The sequence below is a fragment of the Myxine glutinosa genome, chromosome 1 (assembly GCF_964187855.1).
Source record: "Myxine glutinosa chromosome 1, kmMyxGlut1.1, whole genome shotgun sequence".
Classification (NCBI taxonomy): domain Eukaryota; kingdom Metazoa; phylum Chordata; class Myxini; order Myxiniformes; family Myxinidae; genus Myxine; species Myxine glutinosa.
In genome coordinates, this window is record NC_136261.1 from 279,947,400 (window position 1) to 279,975,088 (window position 27,689).

At 44.4% G+C, this 27,689-nt stretch overlaps 2 protein-coding genes across 12 annotated transcripts in view; both read right to left on the reverse strand.

Moving 5' to 3' along the window:
- The window catches only part of LOC137438066 (wolframin), a 30,343-nt gene extending 13,948 nt beyond the window's left edge, over window positions 1–16,395 (reverse strand). The window contains exons 1-5 of one of the 4 annotated variants that reach the window (XM_078766588.1): window positions 16,245–16,395; window positions 13,695–13,828; window positions 7,866–8,010; window positions 7,562–7,723; window positions 1,325–1,393 (exon numbers count right to left, since the gene is read on the reverse strand). In XM_078766588.1, coding sequence (XP_078622714.1) covers window positions 1,325–1,393; window positions 7,562–7,723; window positions 7,866–8,010; window positions 13,695–13,820 — 502 coding nt within the window. In that variant the 5' untranslated portion in view covers window positions 13,821–13,828; window positions 16,245–16,395. Of the gene's footprint in view, window positions 1–1,324; window positions 1,394–2,987; window positions 5,627–7,561; window positions 7,724–7,865; window positions 8,011–13,694; window positions 13,829–15,554; window positions 15,576–16,239 lie in introns of those variants that run through there. The other 3 variants (XM_078766594.1, XM_078766597.1, XM_078766587.1) reach the window with 3 other exon arrangements.
- A 5,091-nt stretch (window positions 16,396–21,486) lies between these two features.
- The window catches only part of ZCCHC4 (zinc finger CCHC-type containing 4), a 31,303-nt gene continuing 25,100 nt past the window's right edge, over window positions 21,487–27,689 (reverse strand). For 5 of the 8 annotated variants that reach the window (XR_013621076.1, XM_068133041.2, XM_078766617.1 and 2 more), the window contains 3 exons: window positions 26,573–26,624; window positions 25,919–26,210; window positions 21,487–21,796 (listed from right to left, as the gene is read on the reverse strand). Coding sequence is in view for 6 of the 8 variants with exons in the window: in XM_068133041.2 (XP_067989142.2) it covers window positions 21,529–21,796; window positions 25,919–26,210; window positions 26,573–26,624 (612 nt within the window). In the remaining 2 variants the exon portion in view is untranslated. Of the gene's footprint in view, window positions 21,797–25,918; window positions 26,211–26,572; window positions 26,657–27,689 lie in introns of those variants that run through there. The other 3 variants (XM_068133058.2, XM_068133031.2, XR_010986652.2) reach the window with 2 other exon arrangements.

The following is a 27,689-nucleotide window of genomic DNA, read 5'->3' on the forward strand; positions in this document are numbered from 1 at the left end:
AAAAATATATTTTTTTTAACATTGTCTAATCATGCATATGATACATGTAACAACAATTTTTTTTACTGCAGATATTTTCCCAGCTAAAATTCGACACGTAATAATTTTTTCATCTAGCAATATCAAGAAGTAAGGCTGCAGCTTCACTGGAGGGACTGATCAAAGTGAGAGAGAGGAGAGAGAGGAGAGAGAGGAGAGAGAGGAGAGAGAGAGGTGTTACGGATTCGTCACTTCCGTTGTGGTGGTTTTCATCCACTGTAAACATTTCTGATTCCATGTATTATTATTGTTGTCATTTAAAGGGAATAGATATTTCTATTTTCAAAAGATAAAAAGGTTAATGTTTTAAATGAAACAGGAACCGGACGGTGACGAAGAGAAGAGGAAAAAGAGGGCAGAGCGAGTGAGTCGGAGAAGAAAGCCGAGCTGCTCCAAGTTCTGAAGCAAACGTTGTCGAACGGGAGTCACTAGCGAACTTTCGGGTTTCCCGGGAAAGGGATCCCTGCGACAGAGTTGATCCCTGCGACAGATACGGAATAACACATTTTTCTGCCGTGACTCCTCTCGGGGCTCGGAGGTACACCGTGACCAGGGGGTCGGGGAGGAGCACGTAACAGAGGAGAGGGAGGAGAGAGAGGAGATAGAGGAGATAGAGGAGAGAGAGGAGATAGAGGAGATAGAGGAGATAGAGGAGATAGAGGAGATGGAGATGGAGATGGAGAAGGAGAAGAAGGAGGAGAAAGAGAAAGAGAAAGAGAAAGAGAAAGAGAAAGAGAAAGAGAAAGAGAGAGAGAGAGAGAGAGAGAGAGAGAGAGAGAGAGAGAGAGAGAAGTATCAGTGAAAACAGTGACAGCACATGGATTTACAGATCAAGTGGCCCATCATAGTTTCAACAATTATTAACATCAGCCAAGGGATCTCTGTACATTTAAACGTGTATGCCAAAACTGTGAACAACCAAAAACAACAAGATACTCTTTGTATATCTTGCTCATTTTTAACCACACTGTGCACATGCTCTGGTGCTTCCTAGATGATCTGTTATTGCATACCAAGCAAGCCTGGTGTTAGCTCAACAGTTAAGGTGGCCTGGCTTGAGATCTTAGCGTCCTGAGTTTGAGCTCTTGTCGTGCCATTGAAATAACACCAGGTGGGTTGACTCAGCCTGTCATCCTTTCGAGGTTGGCAAAATGAGTACCAGCTTACTGGGAACAGAGGGCACTGCATCAGCGGCACAGCCGTGCCTCCAGAAAAAGATTCAGCAGCCTCACTCTGCATATGAACCACCACCACATACAAAGCTTGGTCAATAATTATTACATACCATATGATTTCAAAAGTTGAATCAACAGGGCTCTCTCATCATCTTTCAAAAGCAAACCAGGCCTGGAATCTGGAAACATACAAATGGTGTCAGACATGGGAAAACTGATTTGATGTATAGCTCAAAGCTATGATGATGCAACTGGGTTGTGGTTGGAAAAAAAAAAGTGCTGTGAGGAAAAGTGCAAAAGAAGGGAAAATAAAAAAGTGCTCTACTGTGAACCAAACAACAATGAAGCTCAAAGATACAATAGAATATCCAGTCAGTTATAAAATAAAACTAGAGCAATACGACTGTCACCAATATGCCTCGCATAGTCCCTGCCCGTGACAACAAGTAGATGCCCTCGTTCTGTCCTAAAAAATAAACAAGTTTGATTTAAATCCTTTCGCTGTTTTCAAGGATCAAATTTTTACCAGACAGGACAAGTTTCATATCGATCGGTGAAGCGGTTTCAGAGAAGGGATTTTTTTAACATCAGCTTTCAAGCTGATTTGGCTGCAAACCACGTGACATACAACATCAAAAATGTACACTCTGCATATGTATGGGTCGGGGATCACGTTTGTGAAGTTTCGTGCTGATCGGATAAGGTTCGTTTTTTTTTCTCCAAGATGGCTTCCAAACCACATGACCTATAATGTCATAATTTTCAAACTATATGCAGCAATCGGGTTGGATGTCATTTGTAAAGTTTCGCATCAATTGGGTCAGACCTATGATGTCATAAATTTAATATTTCAATACAAATGGGTCAGTGATCATGTGCATGCAATTTCAGATTTTTAAGATAAGACGTTCGATTAAAACATTTATGGCTGGTATAACACTTCACTGATGATATCTTTATCATGCTTTTGTTCCCCATTGGGAGTATTTGACAATGTGCCAGGTTTCAATGTTTTCCAATCAGCGGTTTCTGAGAAATCCTTTTTTAATTATTTGAGTTAAATCCAAGATGGCTGCCATACCACATGACCTATGACATCACAATTATAATAAAAACATTCTACATGGGTGTCGATCCCATCCTCCAAGTTTTGTCTCAATCGGATATGCGGTTGCTGAGAAAAACGATGTCTAGCCCGTACGGATGGACGGACAGACGGACGGACAATCCAAAAACATAATGCCTCCAGCCACCTTCGGGGACGGAGGCGTAAAAATCATAAGAAAGCAGTGTTGTGAGCATCAAGATAGTAATATTTGATGGTAGAAATTTGTTTATGGTGAGCATTTGTTTTAGCAAATACCAAATTTCATGCTTTGTATACTTTTGTGTGTCATCTTGATGGCAATAGTTATAGTGGGGCAGCTTAGCAAAACCATTGTGCAAATTGTGATAAAAGCACCAAAATTGGTACACATGTAGACTGACATATTACAAACAGATATAGATATTGGGCCATCTCAAATTTGGGCCTGGGCACCAATGGTTGCCAATTTCCAAAATGGCGCTTATGCTAATTAATCGGAACTACATTCGGAAATTCTGTGTGTGCAGACCTGCCAATATCAGAGGAACTAGCTGACAACAATTGAGTATATTTGGCATTCTAAGCTTTTGCATTATTGTGCAAAGTGATTTTCAAGTAATTAGGGGCACTTACATGATTGTTATAATAGTTATTGGATAAAATAACAACAAACAATCTGTAGAAGATGTCTCATTATTATGCATATATTTTATGATTTCTGAGGTTACAAGCAATATTGTTGTATAGTTCAACATTGTCATTGTTATAAATGAAATATCAGTCATTAGAATTACAATTTATTCAAAATTGTTAAAATTGAAAGGATCATACATAAACATAAACATAGCCATGACATACTAGTAACTAAAGCAATTGCATGTTGAGGAACAAACTGATGGATATTTGTAACATTTATCAGATGAAACGTTTCTGTCAAAGTCTGTTTCTTCTACAGATATACCGCCAAAGTTGCTGTCGCAATTCCCAGGAACTCAATTTTGTGACCTCAAGTCACAAATGAGTCAGCTGTCCCTGGCGTTGTAATCTCAGCTTGCACAAGGGCATTCACCCAGCCACTCCCTTGCAGCCAGTCCCCCAATGTCTTCAGAGCTGCCATCTCGATGTGGAGTCCCCCAAACATCACTACCAACTTATCTTCGCCATAGTCCTCCGGCCACGTCCACTGAATTTGCTTGGCTAAGGCAAATAACGGCTGATCAAAGGCAACAACTGGTATCTGCCCAGGATTCAGATACTGCACGGCTTTCGTCACAACATCCATTGAATGCCGGATCATTGCAACTGTGTGAGCACTGTCCAGAAACAATGGTAGCAGAGCATTGTGGCAGACGACTCGAGCTTCTGGTGGCTGGTGACTGGCATGAAATGCAGCCCAAGATGTGTTATCGTGTGTCTCATTCTCGTCTTCCAGGACTTGTTTTGTATTGTGTAGCCACACATTTTCATCTTCTGTATGTTTCCGCAACTGGCTGGAGTCACTTCGGTTCAGTGATGCTAATCTAGCAGCTGGGACAGAGGACATCTTAACATTGCTGGTGACAGGGGGAACATCGGTGTAGTACTGTGGCAAGTGGCCGATTATCTTGGAGCTTGCATTTACCAATCCTTCATTGATGACAACACTTCGATCCACACCTTCACCAGTATAAGAGAGGTGCTGAAAAATGGATATGGAAGTACCATGGAATGACTCTTTTGCTGTAGTTGCACTGGGGTTGTGGTCTATATTATCCACAGCGGCAGTTGTGAATACTTTTCCTCGAAGTGTTGGAGGACAGACCACTTGTTCTCTGTAAAATTGTTCACATACACTGTTTCCCATTTGAGATGAGAGTTCGAGAACGCGGTCATAGGAGATACTCATGCCCAGGTGTGAAAGCCTCTCCACTAGATCTCTCTTGCGTGTGTGAGCGTGCAACATAAGTCCTATGTATGTTGGTACTGGTGTCACTTGAGCGGCACTGTGTCTGACAGTGAGTGACGATGAGTTGTCACGATTCCGCCTGTGCTTAATGCTGTTGAACTTCAGCATTTGTGCAATGCCAAGTGCTGAACGGGATGTGTCTTCCATCTGATCCTTTATACTAGGTCCCTCTAGGATCATGCTTACGAGGGCAAGCAGATGTGATGGCACTGATTCCTCTTGGCATCTATTAGGGAATCCATTGAAGGGCTTGGCTTCTCCAAACATACGGCGATGTATGATCTGTGCAGCACGAGCGAGATAGACTGCATCATTGTCACTGTCCAATTCACAGGCTTTGACGAGGACAGCACCAACATCTTCTTCAAATACCATGAGAATATCTCTTCCCTTGTTGTGTGTCCGCATGTCGGGAAACTGAGCTAGGAGTCTCTGCTTAAGCCGGGTGGAGTGCACCTTTGTGTTGACCTTTACTTGTAGCTGCTCCATTCTGGACTGGTACAGCTGAGCGAGATCGGCCAATTTGAACACCGGTGCTGTCTCTTCATCACACCTGGTCTCTTCAATGTAGAGAACCAGTTCAGCGAATACGATTGCTGATACCCTTCGCTCATGGTCAGTGTCTTCATGTCCTTCTGACTTGGCCTTCCTGACGCGATTGTAGAGCCCCACTAAGCACTTGGTATGGTACTTAGCTTCCAAGGCTACCATGTCACCAACACTAAGTTGGGCCAGCAGTTCTGTGTCTTCAAGAAAGGTTGCGCAGGTCCGCACCCGTCTGTCCAATGGCAACATAGTAGCTTCATGAAGGCCATCAGCTCCTGCAGGTTGTCCACAGAAGAAACACAATTCCTGTGCCTTACTTTCTGTTGTCGATGATCGTGAATGTGATCTGGTGCGCTTGGACATTGCTGGTATGTCTTGGCTATCGCCTTCTGTTTGGAGTGTTCTCTTTTCCGCTCTTTGCAATTTTGTATTGTTGTACTTGAGCCTGCACGTCTGGTGGTACTGCGCAGTATTTGTAACCATGGCTGCTTCAATGCCATGACCTTCATCGAGTCTTTCCAGCTTAAGTGTTCCTAAAAGTTCAAGCTCCTGAAATTTCATCAAATTCTGTGCTAGTGATCTGTATCCACTCCCAACGTCCTGTCGCTTGGACTGTGAAGGACATGTTAGTGCTTCTCCCTTTTCCTCTTGGCAAATGATACATAACTTCCAGTTAGTCTGAGGCGGATGTGGGGATGGTGTTGACGAAGGACGCTCAAGGTCAACTAATTTGAAGCTCTTCGACATGACTTTTACTGGACACTACTAAATTTCCTCTACAAGGGTCTTTTTTTCTTCAGCAACCACCACCATCAATAAATTCCAACGATGACCCTGCAAGCAACAAAAGCAACAAATGGCATTTTGACATTGTATATGGGTCAGTCCATGAAGTTGGGGCTCAAAGTGTGACATGAGGGTCAAAATTTCAAAACTGCTTAATGATGATTCAACAACCATTTTTATATACTACAATATGTACAGTGTCAAATACTAGAACTCGCGGGAGGAAACCTTTTCCGATATTAATGTCTCAGTGCCATTTGTTTTGCTTTGGCTGGCCATGTTTCACATGTAACAGTACTAACACAAACACCATACTGATACTTATAACTTCTCCTTTATTGTAGTGAACAGTGGATAATTTTGATTTGCTATTGTGAAATAAATAGGCACAGTGCATGCTTCCACTACAACAGGATATAAAAGTTGCAGATCATTCGTAAAAAATATAAAAATGCACAGTACATAGTTTTACATACCCAGAAATTGGCCATTTTCCGAACTCATGATTTTCATTTTTTTTTTTTTCCCCTAATCTTAACTCCGATAATACGTGAAAGGAGTGATCACTCCGTAACAAATTTAACAGCGTCACAAAAAGACACGAAATTGCTTCAGACCTCGTTGGAAAAAATGGCGTGCCCTGTGGTAATTTTTGTTATTGACAGGCAAAGGCCTCATCCGGGGCTCTTGGTTACGGTGACTTTCATTCGCAAATACGAAACCGATGTTTAGCGGATAGTGCGCAAAAAATAACAACGTAACGAAATGGCGAGACACCAAAAGTGCAATCGGGAAAGAATGACTTGTAATATAATGGGAACCGCATGGATTTATTTCTTTGTTCATTTATGTTATTATTACATTGGTACTTGCTTTTCAGGAAAAGTGGACCAAGAAAATGAAAATCCCCTTTTTTCATCAATGTGCATGATTTTCACAATTAATATCCATTTGGAATCTCACCAGATGCCGTGTCGCAAACCTATTTATACTAACTAATTCAATTATAGTTGTCTATTGTGGTACCAAATGAAATAATAGGCACTCCCTAAACAGTCTTGGACTTTTAAAAGCACATTAGCATCCACGGTCGACCCACTGTCTTCCCCAGTACATCATATATAGAAAATAAAAGTGACCGCTGGTGGCCATTTTGGAAAATGGCTGCTATAGCCACCATGGGCAAAATGTGAGGTGGCCCAATATCCAAATCTGTTCATATTATAAGTGTCTTTATGTGTGGCAAGTGTGTTGCTTTTATCACAAAATGCACAATCCTTATAAATATCTAAGTTAAGCTGCTCCACTATTAGTAGTTCTAATAGTTAGAAAGTCAAGGATGGCTCTTCAAGTCAAGATGACCAAATATGAGATGAAGCAACAGTCAAGATAATGCTGTAATTGAATAATTCAAAAAAAAAAAAAGGCCAAAAATGTAATTAACATGTTCAAGGCCTTTGATGACAACAGTGAAAGATGCGAAATTGATATTTTGATTTTGATAACAGCACTGACTCAACGACCAAATTTCTTTAATTAAATAAATAAACAAGGAAATACATTCTAGACCAACTTCATAAGTAACTTTCCCCAATTGGCAGTGAAACAGATTTTACTTTTACAGCCAATCGGGGTCCCTGTGGCTGGCAGAATAGCCGAGAAGTATGTGCACTCACCTCTGAGATGTCAAGCAAGACATCGGCACCTCCATAGAAATGAATGTGAAATCAATAAAATACATTCAAAATTTAAATGTGGAATTGCTAACAACAATGCAAATTGAAAAATTAAATGCTGATCAAATCGAATAATTCTCATATTTTGAAGTTTCAGTTCAGTTTCCATTAAATGATTGGGTGATAATGAAAATTGCACAAAACATTGATTAACTTGAATAACTCATTCGGATAACTAATCACTCTGAGCAGAACTAATTGCTCAATCTATAGCAGGATTGTTGTTGTTGGTGGTGGCTCTACACACCATGTTTGCTTCCAATAGCTTCTATAAGCTGGGCTGGGGTAGTGGTGGGAGATTCAGAGCTTATGGACCGGAAGAGATGCCTTGCAGCATGCTTCACCAGTATCGCAAAGTGATCTTCATCACACAGCTTAACCATCTCCGCACGTTTCTCTGCTGTTATTCCTGCACACACTCGCACATGCGCACTCAGTGTTCCTACGGAACCAGCAAACTACAGAGATGATAAACTGGGTGGGATGGAAATGCAATAGGGCACTGAGAGATGAACAGTTTCAGAGGCAGATAATATGAATAGATGCTTTACCTCGACCCTCTCTGAGACATTGCCGTAGTAGACATGTAGCTTCAGGATTTCCATATTTGGCTGCTCGTAATAGCCAGGCCACACCAGAGCAGGCAATCACCTCATCATCGTCTGCTTCAGCCTTCCATAACAAATACTGACCCACCTGGATCAACACAATGCATTTTCTTTTTAAAGTCAAACAGAATCCAAATTTCAAAAAGCAAACGGTTACTACACTTGATCATTATTGATTTTTCAACTTACATCCTCGTATGAAAAAAGTGCACCGTTGATTAAATAGCAAATGCAACTTCAGTGAATTCCCCAGTTATTCCTGTGGAGGTAGCCATGCTTAGTGCCGGCAGGATGGCCTAGAGGTACACACACTATCCTCTAAGTTGTCTAGCCTGGGTTGGAATCCCAACCCAGCTGTTTTTTTTGTTTTTTTTTGTATACTGAATCGAGGCTCGTGAAAGAGCTAAACGTCACGGAACGTCAAACTGTCATCCCAGTGTTTCACAGGCAGGGTGATTCATCAATGTGTGTGCCATCCCTCAGAGATAGACGTTAAACTGGGTGTCCCATCTGCCAGATTTCCTCCCCCTCCTCACCCCTCCCCCCATCCTCACTCTTCCCTGTCGCCTTCTCTCCACCCCCCACCCCTTCTCTACCTCTCTCTCTCGTTCTCTCTCTCGTTCTCTCTCTCGTTCTCTCTCTCTCTCTAACCCTCCTCCTCGCACCCCTCCCTCTCAGAGTGTACAGTATAGCGATATGTGGTGAGAAGTTGCTCTCACACCCATCCCTGTTCTTCCCCCACCTCCCCTCTCTCTCCCACCTCTTTCTCTCTGGGAGGGTGGGCTGGGAGTCTGGAAGGAGGGGTAGGGCATGGGAGGAGGGAGGGCAAGGTGTTGGAAGAGGGAGGGGAAGGAGTTGAGGGCCTGGAGGGAGGGGTGGTAGTGGTGTGGGAGTCTGGATGGAGTGTGATAGGGTGGGAGTCTGGAGAGAGGGTGGTGGGGTGGGAGGAAGGAAGGGAAGGGGTAGAGTGGGAGTCTGGAAGTCTGGAATGGGGAAAGGAGGAGAAGGGAAGAGAAGGGAAGGGGTACGGTGGTAGGCTGGAGGGAGGGGCCATGTGGGTGGGAGGAGGCAGAGGGGAGAGTGAGGGGAAGAGGTGGGAGTCGGGGGTGAGGTGGGAGAACGCAGGGGACAGGGTGTGATGAGAGAGGGTAAGGGGTGGGAACAGGTCCCCTGCGTTGCCCGACAATGCCAGGTCTTTTTAGCTGGCCAAGACATAAATAAAAACTTTGACTGAATATTAGAATAAACAGCTGATTGCATTCTTGAGAAAATGCACACCAAGAAGCAGCCCCCTTAACTGAGCAAAATTTTGCATCCATGTTGCAATTTATTGAGTTATTTGTGTCCAAGATATGGGTTCATGGAAGAGGCAGGATGACTGAGGATTGAGGTTACAGGCATAATGACAGTGGTGGGAAGCACGTGGATGCAGAATAAACATTTTGATAGATGAACGCACAATGAGAGAGAGGAAAGCCTCCAGGTATGAGGGTTATGAAGAGTGGTTGGTGGGATTGTTGACGGGGGTAGAAAATATGGAAGACGACACGAGATGACGGTCTACTGCTGTTGGTCCCAGCAGGAAGCACTGTTAAACACATAACATGATTCCAGGATTCAGAGCACAAATGACACATTTGTAGGAAAATTATATTTGAGTTTCTTACACGTTTTGGGATCTACTAATCACTTACCTTCAGTTAAGTACATTTAGCCCCTTATTTTCACATTTTTTTTTCGACATAATAGTAAGTTGCTTCTTCTCGCGGGTTTGCATTGGGTCATTAGCATAACAATTTTAATCATGTTTTGAAATATCGTGATAAAATCTTTTTACTAATGTTCTGAAATGAAACACCTCTTATGGTTTCTACATCATAAGTACCCTCTTATTCCTGTTTAAAGAAATGTTCACTATGAATTCTTCTTCCAGACTTACGTTTCACCAAATTTGTTAAGCACACAAATTACTGCCAACATAGAATGCCTAGCAATATTACTCGATGCAAAATCTTAGAATGTGCATCCTAATTGTAAAGCCATGTTTGTAAAGATGACTTACAGAAGGATGGACCTTCTCAAAGTAATCTACATATAGTTGATTTATTGCAAGTGTAATGAAATAGTCTGATAGAGAGAAGCCAGCTTGTTCTTCAGGGGCCAGAGGAAAACATTTTCATCATTATAAACTACTAGGGCATGCCCGTACTATATATATGCCCGTACTATATATCTATCTAAAATTATATCCCCCCCCTCTATTTACATGAAATGGTTTGGTCCATTCGCAACGCCAAAGCGAACGGCGAACGGCTTGCGAGTACAGTGACAATCCCCCCCCTCTATTTACATGAATGGTTTGGTCCATTCGCAACGACCACAGAACCCCCCCCTCTATTTACATGAAATGGTTCGGTCCAAAGCGAACGGCTTCCGGAGTTTGGTAAAGAAATCGCCATCGCGTACACAAACGCGCAGGAAAGCGAATGAATCGCAAATTCGTTTTTATTAGTTTTAAAACATCGTTTAACGCCAACATAGCGCCAACATAGTTTGCAAACGTGAAATAAATGAATACGCTCTCAAATGTGCCATCCGAGGCAGAGTGTGTCCGCCACGTTCGGCACACGCGCTAGTTCGCTGCTCTCTGATTGGTTGAATCGTTTTTTGGACATCGCTCGGTAAGTAATTGTCCGATTAATATGAAACCTTGAAAAGGCACATCCTCGGGTCCCCAGCAATATACCTGGCAAGTTTCAAGTATATCGGACCCGTGGTTGTCGAGAAACAGCGGTCACAGACAAACAAACACACACACAGACAGACACACACACACACACACAGAGATTACTGGAATTATAGATAGATTGTCTTGATGGAATAGTACAGTACTGTCAAACCCCGACATTCACGGGGGATGAGTTCCTGAAAAATGCCACGAATGCCAAATCTGCGAATGTCGGGGCAATGTTTCAATGGGAAAAAGGGGGATAGGTTCCCGGCGGTTCGTGATTCATAATTATGAATATAATAGAATTTTTTATATTATAATAGAATAATATTATAATAGAATATTATTATTATAATAGAATAATAATTATTATAATAGAATATTATAATAGAATTTTTTTTTAATTCAAGAACACAAATGCACATAATAACAGTTTCTTAAAAAATGCTTACAAATAAAAATACTGCAAGCCATTCCAAAAAGTTAGCTCAATCTTTTACTGTGTCACGTTACTTTATCGAAAATGAACCCTTTGTTTTGCTTCGATCTTACATGGTCTCCAAAGCACATCTTGATCCCAGAAATCGTTGCCATTTCAACTGTTCGGAGTCCAAGCCTGAAGGAAGACAGGGCACTCCGCATTATCTTACGAAGATAGACGTTAAGTTTAAATTTAATAATTTTAAACATCCTGGCATCACAGTTCTTGTGTTAAAATTTCATTTTAGATTCAAAATAAAAGTTCATTTTTACTTACCGTACCATGAACCAGCTTTGCTGATTGGCGCAATATTTACACTTTGGAGAAATGGTGGACCAGCGAGGCTGGATCATGGTACGGTAAGTAAAAAATAACTTTTATCTTGGATCTAAAATAAAGTGAAATTCTAACACAAAGACTGATGCCAGGATGTTTAAAATTATACAATATAAACTCAACGTCTATCTTTGCAAGACAATACAGAATACTGCATCTTCCTCTTCTGTTTTATGTGCACGGCTGGTGGGAAATGGTTTATGTGTGGCTCGTGGAAGATCGTTTTACAACTGTGTTGTGCGGGGCTGGTGATAGATGGTTGTTGGAGCTCCTTTGTATTTAAGCGCAGCTGACAAAGATACTTTGGAACTGTTATGTGTGCAGCTGGTGGGGGACGTTTTTGCGCCTATGAAAAACAGCGAATAGGCGAAGCACAGGGCTGCAAATGTAAAAGCAGGTCACATTTTATGAACCGCGAATATGCAGAATCCACAAGTGTCGGAAACGTGAATGTCGAGGTTCTACAGTATTCTACTATACTTTGCTAGCAACACTCAATCTCTCATGAACAGCAGGACAAAGATATGAAATCTTTCCTCTTCTCCAATGGCTTGATCTCTGATCATCAATTTGGTTTCAGACCTGGACACTCCACTCTGGACATGCTGCTTCTGCTTTCTCAACAATGGATGGAGGTCCTCAATGCCAAACAGGAAATTAGAGCAGTCTCCCTTGACATATCACGTGCCTTCGATACAGTCTGGCACCCCGCTCTGCTCACCAAACTCTCCTCTTTTGGTATCCATGGAAATCTCCACGCATGGCTGGCGGACTTCCTCTCTAGTCGTAGTCAACGTGTGGCCCTGAATGGGTTTCTCTCATCTCCTCTTCCTGTTCAGGCTGGAGTTCCCCAAGGCAGTGTTCTGGGCCCTGTGCTTTTTCTGGTCTTCATCAATGATCTCTCTGACTCTCTTGAAAATCCTCTCTATCTCTTTGCTGACGACTCTACTCTCTGTCGCTCCATTCTTCATCCCTCAGATCGGCAGTCTGCAGCCTCCTCACTCTCTGCAGACCTTGACAAAATCACAGACTGGGCAAACAAGTGGAACATGTCTTTCAATCCTGACAAATCTCACACTCTTACGATGTCTCTCCGAAAAGACCGACTGGACAACCCTCCCATCCACTTTCTGAATAATCCTCTCCAAGAAGTTCTGTCACTCAAGCTTTTGGGTCTCACTATCTGCCATGATCTTTCCTGGAAAAACCACATTTCAAATCTGGCCTCCAAAGCCAGTCGCCGACTGGGCATCCTCCGTCGTGCGAAGTCCTTCCTTGGCACACCTGAGCTCCTCACCACATACAAGGCTTTCATCCGCAGCTCAATGGAATACTGCTCTCCCCTCTGGGCTGGTGCTCCTGCCTCACTCCTAGCTCGCCTTCACGCTGTTGAAACCAAAGCATTCAGAATCATTGGAATCTCCTGCGATGAAGCTAACTCCAAGGGCCTCTCACTCACTCACCGCAGGCAGGTTGGTGGTCTTTCCGTCTTCTACCGACTCCTCTCTGGCCTTGCCCCCCCAGCTCTCTCTGGGCTCTGTCCTGCAAATATTCCTACAGGTCGCACAAGATCTGCCTGCAACCCTCTTTTGGTTAAACTGCCAAAATCAAGACTCTCTGCTCACCTTCACTCCTTCATTCCTCTTTTCTCCCGCCTCTGGAACAAACTCCCTCACTCTCTTCAATCCCACTCCACCCTCCAAGTCTTTAAAACAGCTGTTCACCACCATCTCTTATCTTCCCCCATCCAAAACCTTGATCGTTTCTACCCCCGCTAATTTCACCCCAATTCCCCTTTTTGAAATACCAACTTCTGTCCTGGAAGTCCTTGTGCTTTATACTTCTCCCTCCCCCCCACCCCCCCCCCCCTTCCCATGGCTCCTCCCCCCGGGCCCTCTCCCTTCCACACATCTCCCTGCTCTCGGATGTTGTGTTTGTGTGCTTCCCCTTTTCTCCCCATCTTGTCTTCCGCTCCCTCTTTTTGTGTATTTTGTTTGTCTGGTCGATTTGTTTGTGAAGTAAATGTTAGCTCTTTCACGAGCCTCGATTCAGTATACAAAAAAAAAAAAAAAAAAAAAAAAAAAACTCATCGCAAACTTCCAGAATCAGGTGAAGGACAGGGCATCACCTATGGGTTTTAACCAAATTTACATCACATTGTAACATAGCTGTGATTGAAATTAACAAATGAGAGCATACATCTGTGAACCAGTCGCTGGCTTACCTCAAGCTGCGCATCGCTGTCACCCAGCTCTGCTCTCTCCTCCCAGATGGCCAGCTCAACTGGCAATATATTGCTCCTGTTCCTCTCCTGAATACTCTCACCATCTGCTTCGCCCTCATCTTCCATGTCTGATCCTAAAAGAAAAAGGCAAAAATGAAGCTTCACATTCAAAAAGGCCATAGGAAGGAAAGAAAAAATCTTTCGTATACACTTTTTCAAATCGGTGGTCCAAGGCTCATCGTTTTGCATGCATCATAAGGACATTTGGAAAGAAATCATGGACTAAACAGTATAAATGGGATTTGAATCTGAACCATGGGTTCGGATGGGAATGCTCCACAGATCCAGCCAAACAACTAACCAGTGAAACAAACAACTACCGTACATAAATCGAATCCCGACACAGCTATACACTGTCATCCCGGTGTTTCACAGGCAGGGTGATTCATCAAGGATCAAGGTGTGTGCCGTCCCTCGGATGGACGTTAAACGGGCGTTCAGTCTACCAGCATAGATTGGTGGCCGTTAAAAACCCACGGTGTCCTTCAAAAATTCATGCCCTTGTGGCGGACACAAAAGCCCACTGGCGTGGTGACATCATTCCACGCACCAAGTGGGCGGTGGCCACGCCCGAGGGGTAGGCGTGGCCTCATGATATACACCGGGCGACCAGCCCGGAGGAGTTCAGTGTTACAGTGTAGTCTTACAATAAAGACGTTTATATGTTACCGCTTGTCCGCTTCCTCCTTGCTCACAAGCAGCGCGCGTAACGCCGCGCTTTACTGGTGACCCTCGACGTTGGATCTGCCGTAGCGATCCTTCCGAACACGACGCCATTGCAATGGCCAACGACAAGGCAATGGCGATTAAACTTCCCGAATTTTGGGAGGCCCAGGCCGAAGTCTGGTTCGTTCAAGCCGAAGCCCAATTTCAGCTTCGGCGCCTCACCAACGACGACCTGCGCTACTGCCATGTCGTCGCCTCCCTCGGGCCCGGCACGGCCGCTCGAGTTGTGTCCGTCCTTCGCCACCCACCGGACGGCCACAAGTACGAGGCACTCAAGCGGCTACTCCTAGCCACGTTCGGCCTCACGGACGACGCACGGGCCGATCGCCTCCTGGATCTCCCCGAGCTCGGTGAGACGCGCCCGTCGGTCCGAATGGACCATATGCTGTCATTGTTGGGCGACGAAGCCCCCGGTTCGCTATTCCGGGCGCTTTTCCGTCGCCAACTTCCAGCGCAGGTTCGCCTCGCGTTGGCCGGGACCGGGCTAACGGAACCCCGAGCATTGGCGGCCGAGGCGGACAAGCACTTCACCCTGGACATCGGCGGTACTCCTGACCGCGTTTCGGTAGACCGCCTCAAGCCGGCCCACCTCGATGTGGACCATCCACCGCCAGTGGCCCGACCCCCACGTCGGGGCCGCCCTCCTGCGGGCAGACCCCCGGCACCGCCCAGCCCCGCCGCCATGGCGCCCCCCGGTCCTGCACCCATCCCAGGGGCAGCCAGGGGCATCCCACCTGGTATCCCTGCACCCCGGACGCCGCCGATCGCCAGGGGGCGCTTCGGCCGGGTCATTCGACTGCCCCACAAACTGGCCCTCCAGGTGCGCGGGAATTCTGGGGGGGGCGCGTGTGGCGGACACAAAAGCCCACTGGCGTGGTGACATCATTCCACGCACCAAGTGGGCGGTGGCCACGCCCGAGGGGTAGGCGTGGCCTCATGATATACACCGGGCGACCAGCCCGGAGGAGTTCAGTGTTACAGTGTAGTCTTACAATAAAGACGTTTATATGTTACCGCTTGTCCGCTTCCTCCTTGCTCACAAGCAGCGCGCGTAACGCCGCGCTTTACCCTAACCTTAGTCGAACTTCAAACCTGGCCAGCCGGTTCGTGAAAGACTTTGGCCAAGCTTCCCCCGACCAACCTCACAATGACGTGGGGATAATTGTACCGGTAGCTGTTAAAGAAGAAGAGTTCAGGGTACTGGCGATAACTCGGCTACTCTTCAAAAAAAAAAAAAGGTGATTTAGACCTAAAAACAACAACCATGATCGTGGAGCATTCTACGTGTGGTAGGGCTGAGAGGAGGAAAAAAACATTGACCCAAGTCCATGAGCAGTGCGAATTTGTCGCCACCAATCGGTCCCTCCGACACGCCGGTGCACAGTCGCCATCTTGGGAGACCCACTCTTAGCAGATATATTTCGTAGCTCGAAGCAGCTTTACTTGCATAGAATGTGATTAAATGTGTCAAAGTCCATGTGAACACTTTCTCACATAAACATAACGCAACGCGAGCCGCGGTGAATCATTCATTGGGCCGAGCAACATGGCCGTGCAGTGGCGACACAATGGTGCGTGCAACTTGAATAGCCATAATCCTTAGTCATATATACAGTTCAATAGGAAAAACATGTATTTTCCGTCCAAATATAAAATCTCAATTACAATACAAAACTTACGTAAATGTAAAAAAAACAATCCTTTTGGTCACAACTATTTCCTTTAAAATTCCCGTCTACAGGAGGTTAACTCTTCTTACCTCACCTGCTTTGACTTAAAACGTGACGATCAACATCGAGCTAGCACTAGCAGTAGCACCGCCAGCCAACGCCGTGCCTCGAATGTCGATGTTGCGGCGTCGACGAACGCAGCGACAGAGTGAGAAACGGCGGTTAATACAAAAACATGAGGTACCAGTAATATGAGCAGAACAGGGAGAAGGTAGGGGTGCGGTTACTAATTGTAGGGGCTAAGTTGGCAACCTCCTAGGAAAGGTTACTATTTTTAGGAACTTTCTCAATGAAGACAGCATCACCATCGTAACTAAATTCCTCATGATAAAACATGCTTCTGCCCGGGTCAGGAAGAAATTTACAAGGTTTTTTTTTAAACATCGATGAACTAACAACAACCTTTGGTTTACATTGTCGGATCTCAGGCTCATGGAAGTGCTTGAAAGAAAAATCAGACACAGGACAGATACTATTTGACATACTGTACTTCAATGTAAATTACAATGACCAGAGACAATGAACATGTGCATACGACATACAGGGTGTCACAAGTCCGAGGACACGGTTTTAGGTCCTTGTACAATATTTGTTTTTACCATCGACCAAGGTGAGCCATAAGTCTCAGGAGTAATAACATGAGTAACTAGAACGGCACTCAGTTGGTCTGATTGGCCAACTTGGTTACAACTTGACAACAATTGTCATTCTTCCGCCTGCTCGACAATATCCACTCAATGGTGAAGAATTACTTCAAAAATTATACTAGCTGGATCCAGATCTTCACCAAAATTGAATCTATTCTTCCTCGTCACACACACAACCTGTCCAAGTTTCGTCCAAATCCGTCCACAACTTTTTGGGATATCCTGCTATGTATCGTTTTTGTCCCGATCTCCCAACGGTGAAAAATCACTTTAAAAATTCTCGTAGCCGAATCCGAATCCGGATCTTCAAAATGTAATCATTTCGTCCTTGTCACATATGCTACCTATCTGCCAAATGTCGTCCGAATCCGTCCACAACTTTGAGATATCTTGTTCACAAACAAACAGACAGGGGTGAAAACATTTACCTCCATCCACCTTTGGTGGCAGAGGTAATAATAACATATTGTTACGGTTTTTAGAACCTTCACTTTGTAAAATAATAATCCCTTGTAAATAATCCCCCTGTAAATATTCCCATTTTCCAAAGGTCAAAGGTCGCACCCTAGTTAGTCCATATTGCAACACCTAGGACACCATAGGACCTTCTTCAGTGATTTCATTAGTATGTGTTTCAGGTAAGGCTCTGTTTCCAATAGTTTGACTCTGCGTTGCATTAATCAAATAACCTAGGCCCCTTTTCAAAATCCCGTTCATTTTGCGGCTTAGCCTCCCTCCAAATTGTATTGCGCGTCTCTGCCAGCCGCAGCGCTCGCTCCAAACGCCATTAACCACGCGGCCGAGTTGGAGAAGAAGGGGGAGGAGCGCCAGGAACGGAGGCATGGCCCCATCAACGTGTCACGAAAGGAGGAGACGGTGAACCCTCGCGACCAATCAGGGCCGAGGCGTGTTCACCGGTAGGCGGATCTAAGCGCACGCGGTTTGATTGGGAAGGCGCGTAATATAAGCACCGGGGCGGACTACTTCCAGAGAGGGAGAGAGAGCGTGGCAGAGCTGGAGCTGTGAGTTGAGAGAGAAGGCGTGCTGCTAAGAGCTGTGACGAGTGAGCTGAGAGACGAGCTATTTCGAGGACGACAGCTGGGACGCCTGCCGAATATCAGAATCCGGAACGTTGGAAGCCTCCCTCCCCGATATATACCCCATATTAACCAAGGTCCGCTCGCCTTCGACCGCCGCGAACAGCGCTGCCTGCCGGGGTACACCGTAGACCAGGGCCAGAGCCACGCTGTTCATCTGCCAAAACCTTCCCTCCCTACGATCATTCCTCCATATGTGTAAGTCCGTTTGTGTTGTCCTGGGCATGATAATTAAGAGTGTATAAGATTGCCCAGTGTCTGCTGCTTCTTCTTCTTCCCTTGTACATGCCCTTCTTTCGTTTCCTCTTCGGGTTTTTGTACGTAATTAATAAATCTTTGTTCTTCCTTCACTTTGGTTTCCTCCATCCGATCGTTTTAGTGATTTCTCAATTGAGTATACGTGGCACGATTAGAACCGCTCAGAATCGGGTTAGTCTTTTTGCTAACGGCTCGAATCGCGGATTGCTAAACCGCTCGGCAATTTCCATCTGTCCGTGGTTCGAGCGGGAATTATCTCCCTGCTTTGCGGAGAGATTGGCACGCAGGTATTTGGGAATCCATTGACCAATCACCCTGGCCAATCTCAACCGCAAAGGAGCGTTATAATTTCCAGGGCTGGGGGATCGGCCAGTTTAAAAGACAAGGGGATTAACCCCCCCCCCCCTTGGTAAGGGGAGCGCCGACCCCTGGATCCACAACAATATTGTTATGTCTGGGGGTAAAGCAATATCTAGAGCCAGATAGATCTGCGTAGGTAGGTAGGTATTCGACTGTCGTGATAGGGGACGACCTGTAATAAGTTCTGTGTGTTTAGGCGATTTGTCGGGTAAGAGTATACCTGTGAACATACCAGGATGTTCGTGTGTTAGATAGTGTAGGGATTAAAAATAACGCCCCTGTGTGTCACACCTGGTCATCAAACCTTTGTCCCTTATGGCAATGCACACCTGTAGACACTTAGTTAGGCCCTTTAGTGCACGCATTAATTAAATTCCCTTCCCTGACAAGACTTCGGAAGGAACAGGCAAGGAAACCAGTTTGGGGGCACCGCCGATGATGGCCGCCACCAGCTACACTTCCGGCAGGCCTCGAGTAGCACGCGCTATCACCATGCTACAGGGAACGAGTGATGGGTTGGCGCGGTAGGCGCGAACCTCCAGCCAACGAGTGCGAAGGCGCTGATTGGGTGGCGCGCCGAGGCTGACGTCACCGCAGCAAGGTTATATCAGGGCGTGCCGAACGACAATTGCACTCTTGGACATCCGGCACTTCGTCTTGCGCAGCACGCTCTCTTCGTCCTGGCAGTCCTAGCCCGAGTCCGCTGGCTTGCTTCTGAGAGTTCTTAGAGAGTTGCACATCCGGCTCTTGCTCTGGCTTGCTCGACCCCTGGTTCTCTTGTCTTGCACGTTCTCTTGCTCTTGCAAATCCGGCTCTGGCACGTCCAACTCTTGGGAGAGGTGACTGGGACTTGTGCTTGGCTTGGAGAGCTCGCTTGAACTTGGACTTGGTTCTTGGCAGTGCGGTCGCATTCCTCCCTGTGGCTTTCCTTGTCAGGACGCTGTTCTCTCCTCCTGCAATCTCTCCGTTCCTGTCTCTTTGTGCCTCGTGTCGGAGATCGACCGTGTGTGAAGCTCGCCAGCCTGCGTTGGACGCATGGTGCACGGACCTCGTGAGCGGCGAGAGAATTGGAGCTTGGGGCGAGGCCTGGTGGTGCACGAGCGGAGCTTGGAGCCACGTGGGACGTCACCAGACGCAAATCGACAGACGAGATAAGGCTGCACTCACACCCCACATTTACAAGTACACGGTTTTCTTTTATTAATTCTTCCCTCGTCTCGTTTCTGAAGTCTGGTGTGTGGGATCCCAATTTAGAAAGTAGATTTATCATCACGTTTCCCTGTCCAGACTTTTGATTTAATAAACCCTTGTATTATTTTTCATTCCTTGTTAAACCCGTGTCCGTTTGAGTTGGTTCGCCTTCCACAGGTACGCGCTTTTACCGCAGCTCCCACTTTCCTTCTTCCTAAGGCGTTTCATAGTCAAATCCGTGTTCGGTCGTCGCCTCCAATTAGATCCGTTTCGGTCCATCCGCGAGCTCTGGTATTAACCAAAGGGTCCGCGCGACAATATTACAGTAATACAATTACAACTCCTTTGCCATTGAATGCATCCGTATGACGTCTGCCATCGTCATGGCACAAGATACATTTTCTCCGCCTGCGGTGTGAAAACTGACACAAAATACCATGTGTTATGGTGCCAAATGCTTTCTGAATGCGTCGTTTCGGTTCATCAACAGATCACATGCGATGTTCTGCAAGCTTAGCTTTGATGTACCCCCACAGATAATTGTCACAAGTGGTCAGCTCAGGACTGTGCGGTGGCCACAGAAGTGTTGGTGAAGACCTGTCAATCCAACAGTTTGGGGAAGAAAAAAAAAAATTGAGGTCATTTCGTACCACACATGCATGATGCACAGGTGCCTCATCCTGCTGGAAATAAATCTCATGGGTGAGTCTACATAGTTCAAGTTTAAGTGTGAGGTAATTCTCCAACATATACAGATATGACTGCTGGTTGACCGACGCATCAAAAAAGTAAGGGGCAATGAGGTGGTCGGCAGATAGTCATTCAAAGCATAAAATGTGGTGGACGGTCTTGCACTTCTTCAACATAAGACTACAAGGTCTGTCGGGCACCTGCACACCAAGACCGAGCTCCATTATATATATACATACGAGATGCAGATTAGCAAGCATCACTCCAAAAGGAAACATTGTGTGGAGATGAACTGAGGTAAACAGCACATCACGAAACATAACTTTTGATATTTTAGGAATTGTATCGAAGTGCTGCAGCTGTCTGCCATGAGCTATCAACCTATTTTCATGATCTGCCACTGACAATTCACAAATGACATTGGTTTATATGGTTACATGTGAAGGTCTTCTTTCATTGTGCAACATAACGATTAATACGAAACACCCAACTTTGCAGAACGTTTCTGTAATGATTTTTTCGGAGATCTCAGAACTGATGTTTTAACGTTTTGAATTTTAAAATCACAAATTTTTGGTTGTCCGCTGCCCTTGCTGTCGAGTACACTTCCAGTCTGAAATGTCTTTTTTTTCCCCCCAAAGATGAAGATTTGATTGTCGGTGCTGGCTTTCCAAAACGCTCCTCAAAACCTTCCAGCACCTGTTTCATCGTCTTTTGTGTTTCTCCTTTTGGGGTACCACACCACTGATACCAGCCTCTCTTCTACTGCAAATGGACTGGTGTCTGCCATCTTGGTTTAATTTATTATCTGAAAAAAAACCCAGTATAAATACATGGTATAAACAAATCTTGTTTAAGCAGTTAAAACCGTGTCATGGGATTTATGACTCGCCCTGTACATGAGATTTGAACCTGGGGTCCGAACCTCAGGAACCAATAAAAAAAATAAAACATCACATTAAACAGGCCACCAATTCAAGCAATAGCTTTACCAATACTTGAATTGCACCAAGGAAGTAGTTAAAGCATGATATAGTGAGAATTCAGTTTTATTTCTTGCAAAACAGGTTGAAGGTTATGGGCGGGATACAACTGAAGCAGTGGAAAAACTAATTTTTTTGCGAGGCCCTTTCCGGGGTCCACGTGTTCCTGCTCTCCTTTTCCCTCTCCAGGTATGCGGCCCCTCTTGGAGCAATCTGCAGCGAGGATGAATGCGTTTCCGAGCAGGAGCAAAGGAACTGTGGGATGGAGTTTTGGACGCTGAGGATCGAAAACCAGATATCTGTAAAGTGCCGCAGTCCTTCCGAGTGTGGCGATTCATCATGCTTTGAGGAAGAGTTTTCCTGTGGAACAACAAATTGTTAACACGTTTCTTCAGCATTTATGAAATCCAGACAGTTCCAGAAAAGTGTTTTGTAAAATTTTGCTAGGTTAATTTAAAAAAAAAACAATAATAATGCCAATAAGTTAATTTGGTTGGGTTGTTTAGCAAACCACAGCTCATGATGACAGCATCGAAAATGAAATACTCAGATGAAAATGACAAAAGCTGTCTTCAAGAACAACAATGTAATCAAAGTACAAAACCTATGATGGATGGATGGATGCTTTATACCACCACTTACACCACCCACCACTGCCCCTCACTGCATTCCCCGAAGCTTGGCATGGGAGTGCTTTTGTGTAATCCTTAAGGTAAACCAGCATTGTATAATGGATTAAGCTAAATAAAGGCTTATAAAACAAAGTGAACAACTGAAAAATAAATCCCATCATCATCAAGAGGAAATTAATAACCAACCAACTAACCCTTAACCCACACACCTATGAAGACAAAGCAAATATACCTCTCCATCTCAATCCATGTGCTCTTCTGTCTGCAGGTAAGGGTTCTCGGCTTACTGTAGTTCAACAATCTACTGGTTATAGATCACAGAGCGACCCGTGTAATACATTTGATTATACAATTCATTTATCAGTTTTTGTGTTTGTGATGAATGGGAGCAACAAAACGATGATAAAGTATGCAAATCGCCGTAGGATTACTTCAGGTAGTAGGTTGCAGACAGCAACTGCCCAGGGTGGTACAACCCTTCGGACTTAGGAGTATTAAAGTGGTGCCAGGAACCATCTTACACTCTCCGTGTCAGGATTGCTGGTCTTACTTTCTGTCTCACTCAAACTACAGCTACCGGGCTAGCTTCAATATCTTTCTCACAAACACCATACACTTTTTACCATACACTTTTCTTCTCTTTTATTTAAGGCCTGGCCTCGATGAGGGCTGTACAGTCCGTGCATGGAGCCTCCAACATAAAAAAAAAAAAAAAGGAAGCAAGGAAAAAGCATTCCTTTGTGACTGGAAAAATCATGAGATAAAGAAATTACCTGTTAAACTGAATAGGTCAAATCAGGTATCAATTTGGCTTAATAGATTATGTGTTTTCCAATGTTTTCATGTACAGGAAGCAGTGTGAAAATGTGTTTAACTCAAAAAGAAAGCAAATAATTTTACATTCACTTAATTATTGTACACTAGAAGCACCCATTTCCCTACAAGAGTGGCTGGGGTGTGGCGGGTGTCATGTTATTATCCTTATGACTATTAATACCATACCGGCCCAACTTAGGTGGTCAATTAAAAGTGGTGAGATTTCCACAGCGATATTTTCTGCTGAGACACCACAAAATTTAACAAAAAAAAAAAAAAAAAGGACAGACAGACACAGACACAGACAGACACAAATAAATTCAAGGTCCAACAATTAAGTTCCAGGCTGAAAACAATAGAAAGCTAGAAAGCATCTGAAAATGCAAAGCCCATCCATGTCCGCTTTATATTCGGACTCCTTCCGTATGCTATAACATGACAAAAATAGCTGAATTAAAAATAAAATAAAAATTCAAGAAAGCGTGTTGATTTTTAGACAACCTCAAAAACTCCAAAGCTTTCAAGTTGCCCTCAAAAGCAATGACCTATGATCAAACATACGTCTTTCCTTTCAACTTTCAAATTGGAAAGCCTATTGCCTCAAATTTCATGTTAATCAGATGGAAATTGACGATTGTGACCTTGACATTTTTGATAGAACACAGGTTCCAATCAATGAATCGGTTCATATTGCATCAATGACTGATATTTGATGCAAACTTGACCTTTGGCCGTTTCATTTGAAAAAAATAAAATAAAATAAAACAATCGGCTTTCAGCTTTTGATTGGACCAATTCAATTCAGTGACCCAATATGAAAATTCCTAAAATTTCAGGTCATTGGATGAAAATGTCTGATTATATTTGACGTTGACCTTTGACCTTTTGACCAAATTATTAATTTGTCTTTTCCATATTCACATTATAAAGCTTTGTTGAAAATTTGATAAAATCCGAATGGTTAAAAAAAAAAGAAAAAAAGTTACAGCCCGAACATACACACAGACAGAGGTGATTGTAAAACCCCGTGTCCGGCTGAGCGGGGAATGGGCTGGTCATATTGTTACGTTTGTGGGAGTCGATGACGGAACACCACAGTAAAGATAGGATTTTTTAGTATTAGCATGGACCGTGGACGAGTTGGAGACATCTCGGTGTTAAATAGGGAAACTGGAGCTTACGTTGTTTACATGTCTTCACACGAGAGAGGTGAAGCTATGGTAATTAGATATGGGGTTAAGATTGGTTCACCCCCCCCCCCCCCCCCCCCCCCCCGTATGTGATTTCCCTCGGTGGTTCTTCCCTAGCCTTTTTATTTTTTATTTTTACAATTACAACAAGGCCAGCCATAAACCCATCCATTAACCAACAATAACCGACATAACTGCCGACAGAACCCAGAACATTCCCGGTCGGCAACTAAACCCCGCCTCCAAGAGATCGTAACCGGTAGACCACGCCCCAAGCTTTGTGATTGTTTAAGGAGACTAAGTGGTGCTCGATGATTGGTCGGTGTGATGTCAGAGCGAGAAGGTTCAAGCAGTAAAGAAGAAGAAGAGCGCATCTATCTTTTGTCTCTCTCGCTCTGTCTTTTGTCTCTGGCGGTTGCTTTTGTCTCGTGTGCGCTTGCAAGGAGACGTTTCGGAACTTTGTGGAATCCTTGCAACATTGGAGGTGGGGGTGTTGTTGGACTGTGGTGCTTTTCAGGGGAGCTGGAGCCGCGTTGCACTTGGCGGAGGAAGCGAGGAAGGGCCATTTGACTGTTTGCTTCACACCGGGACGTGTGATGGGGTGTTTCGGCACCATTGTCGGAGTACTTCCCACGTGAGTGGCTACACCGGTGGCAATGACCAACAAGCCCCTCAACACATTTTGGACCAGAGCTGAGTACTGGCTGACTCAACAAAACAATTTATTTTATTTTCATTATCTTTCCCCTTGTCTGTTTTTGTGACTGAGTGGAGACGTCTCAAATTAGGATTTAGATTTACCTCACCTTTCTTTTTTTATCCCTGACATTTACTTTCATTCATTTCATTCATTGTTGCATTCTATTTGTCGTGTGTGTTTATTTGTTTGTGGGTCCGAGGATCAACCCGTATGACTCATTCAGGTAAGCACCTTTCCGCCCTATAAAAATAACCGCCACTAATTCGGCCATTCGCCTCGGAATTAAAGACCTTCCGGCTATCCATCCAAGGCTGGTGTTCATTGGCTACGGACTTGACAATATTGTAAATGTACCAATTATGTTTAGTGGTCGCCTTCAAAGTAATCTCCCTTGGAATCTATGATACACTCTTGCCAACGTCACTGCCATGCTTCCAAGCACGCTTGAAGTTATTTGAAAGGCCATTTAGCTCATTGGTCACGACTCTGTGGATCTCTTTTATTGGTGCAAAATGAGTTCCTTTCATTGTAGTTTCGGACGTCAGTCAGACATCACCCTTTCAAATTTTTTGGCCGTTTTGATAATTAATGGGCGGCCAGACCGCCCGTCATCATTTATGTCCATTCTCCTTTCTTCAAACATCCTGGCACACTCAAACACACAAGGTCCTGTCATTGCGTCTTCCCCATTCACAAGCTTAAACCTATTGAAAATGCCCGTGCCACTTTCGTTTAGTTGTTACCAAAAACTTGATTCTCTGTTCCACAAAATTTCATTCATCTTCAGAACACGACTGCAACACAAAACTCGTTATAATTTTAACAAAGCTCCAGTACAGCTACAAAACACAACCGATCGATCGATACAACGACTAACCGTACTGATAGGAAGATTATGATGCACGCCCAATTACAAAACCCAAGTAAGTGTTGCTATGATGTAAGGATGACAACTGACTCAATGTCATCACTACTATAGCAACTCTGCTGGTATCAAACCAAAATTATAACTTCCACTTACATTTACACACAAGTTGTATTGTGCTTGGTTTTAAACAAAGACAATATGGCTCAGAGTTGAACATGAACTGAAAGTTTTCAATCACAGTCACAATATCCGGCCTTCAAAAATCCTATCTCTCACCTCTTTTTTCTCACAGTAGTTGTGGCAATTGTTTCTTTAGTCTGCTCTCTAATGGCAACTGTCTTTGGCTGGAATCCTGCTGGAGAAGCAACTTCATTAGTCGATGTAAAGTCGGAACCAAGCGTTGCAGCAGCCAGCTTTTCTGATCTGTCGATTGCCATGGGGATATGCTTGGTGCAGTATCTACGCTTGTGATCCGGGTCACCACAGATGTGGCATCCCCGGGGAAGCAGTGGGGGACAAGGATGCCCAGGGGGGCGACAGCTGCAGCATGTGGTGCAGTGCACCCACACTATAGATTGGCATTGGTGTGGTGGAGCAAGTGGGAGAGAAAAACAAGAAGAAAAAGACAAAATGTCATTTTAATTCACTTTCTTCGCATTGAGCGACTGACACGAAACATTCAACATAAGAGTGCCGACACATGCTGAATTTTTGAACAAAGTTGCATGAGGATTGGATGGAAAATGCAGCCGGCGTTCCAGACTATGTGTTTTCTGTAGGCATGGGCTGCAGAGTGTTTCATGTAACAGCATAAACGGCCTTGACCTTGCTTCGCTGGGCCAATATTAAAATGGTCAATGGGAAGACGATTGGGATGGGATAGAATAACAATGAAGTGAAAGTTTAAAATCTGTTCCTGGTATATTGTACCTTTTTTAACACAGCGTCCACATTCGTCACAATGCTTCCATGGACGACCATCCTGCAGTGGCAGAAAAAGGGAACAATGGAGTACTGTATAAAGAAAATACATGCAAAAAAGGTTAAGTAGAATAATATTTTTGTAGATGTAGCCATTGTGTATTGTGGGGATGGGATCTACTCGTTTGCTAATACTAGACTAGCAGGGTAAATATAGGTACAAGCCATTGTATGTTGTTGCAAGGCATCAGTGTGAAAATGTATTAAGCTCAAAGGTCATATGCACTTTTATTTTCTACAAAACGTAATCCCAACCTTGTATCATTTATTTATATATTTATTTTATTTACATATTTTTATACACAAAATGTTTTGTGGTTCACTCACCATGAGCACCCTTTTTAACCGTCACTGGTAGTGCCATAATGTTCATCTCAAAATTAAATGCGCACAATGACTCAGCAGGTTATATAGGTTGTTTAGTTGGCGACTCAATCGCCCCATCCTTAAAAAAAAGGCTCCTACAGCTCTCTAGCAAATGCGTGGCCTTAGTACTTGATTTAGATGTGCATGATGGTATAGCAAGTATATTGTCGCGTCGCCCGGCGATTAAGATCACACGGGGATGGATAGCCGAGCCAGCCTTAACTCCCGAGGCAACTCCCAAAGATGGCGGTTATTTTTAGCGTGCGCGAGAAGGAAGAGATTAGAAACGTCTAACTGAACAGAGCACACGGGTTTATTCGGAAACCACAACAAATAAGCATGACAATAAAATGTAACACAATGATTTAATGAAAATAAATTGCAGACAGAAATAAAGGTAGAGGGAAAAACTAATTCCTAGAGGTACCTCACAGACTGACTCACAAAACACGACAGGGGAAAAAAGTCATAAAAATAAAATGTTCCCTTTTTGTGCCGGCACTTATCTGTGTCCCAAATGGCCCTTTTGATGAGGTCAGCAGTGCAAGGTGGCTCTGAGCCGCTTGCGTGGGAAACTCGGCCAAAATGGCTGACGTCGTACGCTGCCCGTTGAAGGCACTGTGGGTGCCCAGGGATGAGGCAAGTCGTGAAGACGGCCCTCTTGTTTTATTCACCGTTTTTATTGTTGCCACTGTGGGGG